The sequence below is a fragment of the Sparus aurata genome, chromosome 9 (genome assembly GCF_900880675.1).
Source record: "Sparus aurata chromosome 9, fSpaAur1.1, whole genome shotgun sequence".
Lineage (NCBI taxonomy): Eukaryota > Metazoa > Chordata > Actinopteri > Spariformes > Sparidae > Sparus > Sparus aurata.
In genome coordinates this window covers 8,599,111-8,606,675 of record NC_044195.1, presented here as the reverse complement: position 1 = coordinate 8,606,675, position 7,565 = coordinate 8,599,111, and the positions used below count along the sequence as shown (strand labels likewise).

General features: G+C 44.9%; 1 protein-coding gene across 2 annotated transcripts; it reads right to left on the bottom strand.

The window, feature by feature from the left end:
• Positions 1-306: 306 nt before the first annotated feature.
• On the bottom strand, positions 307-7,265 carry tent5c (terminal nucleotidyltransferase 5C). 2 transcript variants are annotated; one of them, XM_030429411.1, is made up of 2 exons: positions 7,150-7,265; positions 307-5,992 (listed from the first exon to the last, which is right to left on the bottom strand). In XM_030429411.1, exon 2 carries the CDS (start codon positions 5,968-5,970, stop codon positions 4,819-4,821), a length of 1,152 nt encoding a protein of 383 aa, XP_030285271.1. In that variant the 5' UTR covers positions 5,971-5,992; positions 7,150-7,265; the 3' UTR covers positions 307-4,818. The 2 variants fall into 2 exon arrangements, with proteins under 2 accessions (XP_030285271.1, XP_030285272.1); XM_030429412.1 differs by lacking the exon at positions 7,150-7,265 and adding an exon at positions 6,846-7,129.
• Between the last annotated feature and the right edge of the window lie 300 nt (positions 7,266-7,565).

Genomic DNA, 7,565 nt, shown 5'->3' with positions numbered 1-7,565 from the left:
CGATTAAAATCAAATTGACTTAAATACACAATATTTCCTCGTCCGTCTTTCAAATCCTGCTTTAAAAAAGAAAGAATCTGCAGGCCAGTGCAGACTCACTTTAAAAACATGGTGGCCACATAAGCAGGACTGCCTCTGCAGTTGTGCAAGTTTAAGGTGAAATGCAGTACGAAAATTTAATGCAGTATTACCTGATGGACAAGAATATTACACACAAATGTCTTGACATGCTAGTTTATAATAAATCTAAGACACAGCCTGTGAGATATGTCAGATTTCGGTCAAGAGAAACAGCAGAAACAGATGTTTGCATTTAATACTCTTTATTCATTATTTCCTCTTCAAACACATTTTCCTGATGTACATCAACATTTCCATTCAAAGGGAAAACTCAAGTGAGGTAAAAGTGCTGAAAAATGAAATAGTATAATGGATGTAACCATCTTACTCATCGTCACAATCACAAAGCTGACAAAAAAGCTCTTTTGCATTAACTATTTCAAAAAAAAATATATAGTGCGACAAATTTCATGTTTTTCCCCACTTTTTTTTAACTTGTGTAGCCACAGGCGTCCCTTCATACACACATGCAAACAAGCACACACACCTCCACGCGTTAACGTAAACACAAATCTGCTGCAAAAGAAAATTCACAACTCTTCATATAGAAACTTTAGGAGAGCTTCCACAGGGCCTCCATCACATCCCTATGGTGTAAGACTTGTACTTCAGACAAGCGTAACCACTAAATATCTGATCCACAGCTTGCTCTGCCCCACCTCCAGCAAAGAATACATCTACAGGTGTCAAAAAAAAAAAAAAAAAAAAAAAAAAAAAAAAAGAAAAAAACCAAAAAACACGCTGTACTAAGAAACAAAGGCCCAAACATGTTGGACAACCAAAGGCGAGGTGAGTGAGAGAAGCAACAGGATCAATAACACTGACAAGTTTACAGCAGAAAAAACAAAGCGTGGCCAGAAAATAACAAAGGCAAAGTACACTTCATCCTCTTTTTTTTGTTTTTGTTTCCACATCGACATACATATAGATACAGACATCAACCCTGACAAAGAAAGATTTGAGCCCTGCTGCACCCCACTCTCAGCTACTGGGGAGGCTAAAGCTTTCATTAAACGGGCACATATTTTCAGCTGTCAGGAAAAAAAAAAAAGAAAAAAAAAGAAAAAATAACCGTACACACACAGGAAAGTGGAGCGGACTCAAACATGCAGAGGATTCACATTCCAGGCTGCATTCACCATCGACCATCTAGAAAATACTTTTTGTTGCATTTTCTTTGACCTCGCTCACAGCCATTTTTTTTGTGAGCAACGTCAACAAGAAGCCCAAGAAGAGACTAGTCCTCTCCCCACTCACCAGACTTCAACCTGCAGCTGTGAGCAGCAGCATAGCTGAGTGGCATGTTTAGAATGTGGCTCTCATTAAACCAAATCATCATCACTCAGAGGACATGAATACACCGGGGAATGATTGAAAGGGATTTTAGCATGAGATCAATGTTTTGTCTCCTGGCTTTCACACAAGGCAGAGATCATCTTAGTGTTAACAGTGTGGTGATACATCTGCTTGTTAACACTACAGTAGGAGAGGACCATCCACCGAGTGATGGTAAGGTTTCAGAGCAAATGGATGCACAGATAAAACACAATGCTGCTGTCAGACTGCAGCAGGCTGAAGTCTGCAGGCTACCTCCACCTTCAACTGATCTACTCTACAGAGAACATGCAGTTTGGGTAAGAAGAGGAGAGTCAGAGTTACAATTAATACAGATGGAAGAAAAAAAACACAGAATGAAGGAGAGTATCAGAGGGGGGCGTCTCAATGTCAAGGGCAGATTAAACCAGTTTGTCCTCCAAAAAATAATAATTTAAGAAGAAAAAAAAAAAAGGGACGAAACAAAAAGGTCTCAAAAACACATCATGTCCCTGAGAACCAGCTCAACTCCCTCCAGCAATTGACCACATTAGCTTATTTACATTCCTGTCAGGTGGCTGGGTTCGGAGTAAAACAAGGCCTCTTTAAAGTGCTTGTTAGTATGGGGTCTCTGCTGGGTGACCTCCAGCTACTGTGCCACAGCATGGCCTGTCAGGGCACTTAAGGTATTGCTTTGGTTTGGCTGGGGACAAAGCTGTCAGCAAAACATTATAGCCATGTTGCTCTGGAGCAGGTGGAGCTACAATACCACGCAGCTTTAGACTATCAGAAGTTGGATTTCAAAAAGGGCAGAAATCAACATGGCTGCCAGTGACAAGGCTGAAACTCGGAGGGAAAGACAAAGAAGTGAATAACATCAAATGGCTGAGAAGACTGAGACAGGAATGACTAGACATGGGTTTTAAAGATCAGTTGAGCCCACAATGATGATTCTGTCATTATCTACTCACCCGTCATTCCAATAGAAAGCTGGGTCAAGCTTTGTTGCCCTCTAAACATTTCTGGAGCATCACAGTAAAACAGAGTTGCAGCATCCTTAACAACTGGAGTAGCTGGAGACTTGTTAGTGGTGTTGTTTAAGGATTTCATGTGAAATCCTGAAAAAAGTCCTTGTGTGCTTCAGTTGTCAAGGAGAATGTAGAAACGCCGTTTTGCTGTGAAGCTCCAGAAATGTTTAGTGGACAATGAAACTTTCCATCTGCATGGGGGTTGAACAGATAATAACTCAATTTCATTTGTGAAAGAACATCTTCTTTTTAAGAGAAGTACAGTCTGAGACAGAAACTAAAAAAGAAACAAAAGAAAAGAAAAAAAAACACGGTAAAAGAAAAATAAAATACCAAAAACTCAAATTCAAACCAAAGTTATTATCCTCCCCAATCAAAGATGTATGTATTCCCCCATTAACTGGTATTTAATACAGAGATGACAGTATTGTATTGTTTCACAGGGTTTAAAGGGGATGATTTTCTCTCTCTGTCTAACCCTTCCCCTCCACATCACCATTAAAAAAAACCTTTAAAAAGTTCAATCACTCTCCAAAAAGTCAAAAGGCACTTGAATGCTTCAGATGCTGGTTGAAAAGTACTTTGGTCCAGAGCGAGACAGTGTATGGCACCTCTATTGTTGTTAAAAAAACTATGGCAGTTCCCATACCAAAGTTCAGCAGCAGAGCCAGCAGAGCATGCCCTGTGGGTGTGACCTGCAGCTTAGACCAAGTGCTAGTAATGCCACGCTGCAAGTGTTCAAAATTAACAGCTAATAATAGGATTACTGTGAATAGAAATTCATAAATAGCGGGGGCAACTCCGTCACAACTGGTGGCGGGTTGGTTGTAGTTTCCAGGATAAATCAAAATCCAAGTCTGAAAGGGGAGAGGTATCTCACCGACAGGCTGACATACCAGGCGCACTCCACGGTGTCTGTCTGCCCATGACCACAAAAGGGGTTCAAACACTGCGTGGTCCCAGCAGGCACCGGATAGAAGAGGACAGGAAGTGACTCAGCTCCCACACATGTAAGGTGGCAGGCCTGCCGCTGCTGCTCGCACACCCATCCCCAGATCCCTGCTCTGGAGGTACCTCCCCCGGGGAAAAAAAAGAAAAAGAGGATAATTATAGATGGCCTGCAGTTTGAGAGCCAGTCGCCGAGCTGCATCAGAGGAGGATCCCATTTCAGGGCTGCCGTCGAGCCTGCAATGGTTGTGAGGGACGACCCTGGAGGCCCACCATGTGCTGCTCCTTTTAAGGGAAGGGACAGCCAGTCGTCCTGTCACTCCGAGACTCCCCAGCCAGCTCTCGCTCCAGGCAAAGAGGCTGGCTGCATTCTCTCAACGTGCCCGTGTCCACTCCGTCCTGCAAGTCAGCCTCCCACAATAACCAGAGGACTGTGACATCTGGAGGTCACTGCTGAGGCTTTGGAAGGGACTTCAAAAACAGGGGAAAACAAAATCCTCGGACACGCAGGAGCCCGTCTATCTGAGGCCAAAGCCGTCTCACTGCATGTGTCTACTCATGGCTGGTCGTGACTGAAAAATACTGGGCTGAGTGTAACGGATAACGGGGGAGAAGGGTCCTACACCGAAATTCACAGTGGAAAATAAACATAATTGTCTTGCATTGTATACAAATCACAGGCACTGCTGGCATATGACGGGGAGCACCAATGTCTGCGAGAAATATTCAACTGTCAAAATAAATTAAAACAAAATTGGCGCTTCCCCTTCATTTTTGATGTGAACAAAGTTATTAGTGTACCACATTTTTCCCTCCACAGTGAACTAAACTTTCAACACTGGTGCTCAGCTTTTTTTGGGGGGTCATCACCTATTATATTACCCTTCCCCAATAATACTATTTTTCCAAATATTTTGTTTTTTTTCAGCCTTTTCTCATTATTATTATTTTTTTTACATCACAGGAGAAAACCTAATTGAAGGCCATTGCATTTTCTACTTCCTTTACTTCAAAGAATAGCCCATACTTTAGTTATTGGGGGGGTAAACCTGGAGGTTAAGGCACAAAACACAACTCCATTAAGAATAAGGTTGATAAACAGGGAAACAACCAAACATCAGAAAAAAAAACAAAAAACATCTAAACACTTAAAAATATCACTTTCTATTCAATAACCTTGACAACTCTATAGATAAGGAATGAGAAAGGATTCCAAAAAAACAAAGCAAAACACTTGTCCACTTAAACATAACTGTGCCTTGGGAGGAACATAGCATTTATTGCCTCGAAAATACATTTTTTGGGAGTTTTCTTTTCTTTTTTTTTTTTAATTCCTCCTCTCTTCTCCACTTAAGCAGCAGCAGCAGCAGCAGTGCCCTCTTGTACACCCTTCCCCTGACTTCTTTTGTCAGTTACATGGCAGCCATGTTGGAATGTTCTGGTTAGCCACATAGTAGTTGCTGAAGTTGTGGTCTCGAACATAGGGTGCTGGCTGGTAGTAGCAGGTGACGCAGGACGCGTCTGGGATAGCATTCTGCTCCGCCAGCACTCGGAAGGCCATCAGCGAGATGAGGTGGAGGGTCTGCCGCCGCTCGTGGCCCATGAGGCACACCGTGCTCTCGTTGACCACTCGCCGCAGGATCATGAGGTAGTCGTACTTGCTCTTCTCCTCACCTATGAAGTGGCTCTGGAGGTAGGACTCCACCTTGCGCTGCTGCTCACCGATGTCGGGGAAGTCAATAAAGAACCGTGAACACATGTACCGCTCCAGGCCCTTGAACTCCTCCTCACTAGCAGGCCGGAAGTCCCGCACCAGCAGATTGCAGTATTTCAGCAGGCCGCCACCTCGGATCTCCTCTGGCCGCTTGGTGGCGATGAGCTTGTTCCGCAGGTGGCTCAGTGCCATGCTGAAGTCCCCATACACGCTCTCCCCGCTCACCGTCGGGTGAAAGGCCTGTGACATGGGCGTCTGTGCCAGCTCGTAGTAGGCAAGCATGGAGTCCAGCACAATCTGAAAGGAGTCCACACTGAACTCAAACTGCCGGCGTATGGAGTCCACAAACTTCAGCTCCACATTGCGGCCGTTATTGTTGGAGAGAGAGATGAGGCTCCAGCGGTCCTGCTCTGTGTTGACCTTCACCAGCTTCTGGACGTAAGCCTCTTTGAGAGTCATGGGTGTAATTTTCTCTTTGTTCACACCCTCAGGCAGAAAGTCCAGCAGGGTACCCAGCACCACGTCCTTGCTGAGACGGAAGTCAGCCTCGTGCGGCAGGTCCACCCGGAAGATGACATCCAGGTCCTTGTAGCTCCAGCCGATGTCCTGCACCAGTACATGGCTGGCCGTGGAGCCATTGAGCCGGATGTCCTTCACTCTGATGCCGCTCAGCTCCAGGCGGGAGCGGACCCGCGCCATAATGTCTTTCAGACGCACCTCCAAGGTTGGGAAGTTCCCACGTCCATGTACAGGCACAACCTCGGTCAGGACTTCATTCAGGCGGCTCACCTGCTCCCAGTTCAGGACGCTGACGGAACAACTCTTTGATTCCTCCTTGTTCTCCATCGTCTCACAATGTTCAGATTAACTAAGATGGCAGGAGAGGGAAAAGGAGGTCAGTAAACCAAGGGGAAAAAAAAAAAAAAAAAAAAAAACAGTATTAAAATACTACACAGGAAGTTTTGAAAAGTTGTATCTGTGAATATTAAACAATTCCATTATCAACAAAACCGAGGATAAATCTGATAAACTGATGAAACAGGAGCAGCAGCATCACCATTCAGCACGAGCACAGCAGAATGCGAGCACGAGACAACCTGCTCGCTCTCCGATACACACACACACACACACACACTAGGTGTAAGGACAGAGCTCGTGAGGCTTCTAGAACCGCTCACCACGAGCCTGCCATTGATTCCAGAACCGCAGGGACAAAAACATGAGGCTAGCTTCAGTCCCCACAGTGACCGTCACAACATCGCCACTGATTAATGTTGAGCTCATTAACACATCAGCTCCCCGTGACGATGATGTGCGGCTAACGTTAACCGCTAACTTGACCCGGCACTAACAAGCGTTACTTACCTTAGATAACCTTTTCAAACGTGGACCACACTGGGCTTTAAAGCGAATGCTAACCTGCGTTGATAGATAATGTTAGCTTAAAATAAGTCTGACTCGATATTATTCCATATGGCGACGGACCACTCGGGAAATTCAGCAAAGTCACGTCCAGTAAGTTTGGAACGATCGACAAAAAAACCCAATCATCGTCCTTTGTTGTAATCTCCTCACTGATATCACGTTTCTGAAACGTTGCTACGGCGGAGTGAACTCCGCTCCAGCCTGTCTAACTTCACCCTGCATTACTGTGCGTAGTGCCGAGTTAAAACACAGCTTTAGCCCGACAGAGGTGAATGAGAGATGAGAGCAGTACATACGTTTCCAGAAAGCGTGTTCGGGAGCATTCAAAGTCAGATACAGATGATGTTAACTTCGTGCAGACACCTCCACATAGTCCACAGCATGAGACACACATGTAACGTTACCGCTGATAAGTTGATATTTGAACCATTCCCCTCGCCGAAGACACGCCTGTTTTATATAGCCCAAGTACAACCCACTGAAACAGATGCACAGCCGTGCCACGACACAGTCCCTCTGCCGAATCCAGCGTGGCGTTTACGATTTAAAACTACGAGAAGACTAATACATGACAGTGTGAGGTCAAAGAGAAGCACTAACTTTATATTGAGCCCAGAGTCAGACTTGCATCAGCGGCAGCTTACAGACAGAAGATCGTTGCGTTTGATTGTACCAATGCGCCGAGCGACGCCTCTGATTGGTCAACGAGGTTTTTGTGTTGCCAAGTAACCAGGACGGTCTCCAGGCAGGCTGCTGTGTCACGGCTCAGGTCAGCAGCTGCCTGTGGAGCGCTGGGAGGTCTGTGTGCTGTAACACTAATGATGACATCAAAACTGAGCGGGGGGATGTCAGCAATCAACTGGCACTGACTCTTTTACTAACTTATGAATTATGTATGGTCAATGTCATACACACAAATGTTAATCTAACCAAATTTCCTCCAGCTTCATAGATTTCCTGTGAGAATTTAAAGAATATATTAAAACTCTGGCACTTGACACCAAATGTAAAATATC

What these genes read in the sequence shown, in the direction of transcription:
- tent5c (XM_030429411.1), bottom strand. Translation starts at nt 5,970, where the DNA reads ATGGAGAACAAGGAGGAATCAAAGAGTTGTTCCGTCAGCGTCCTGAAC.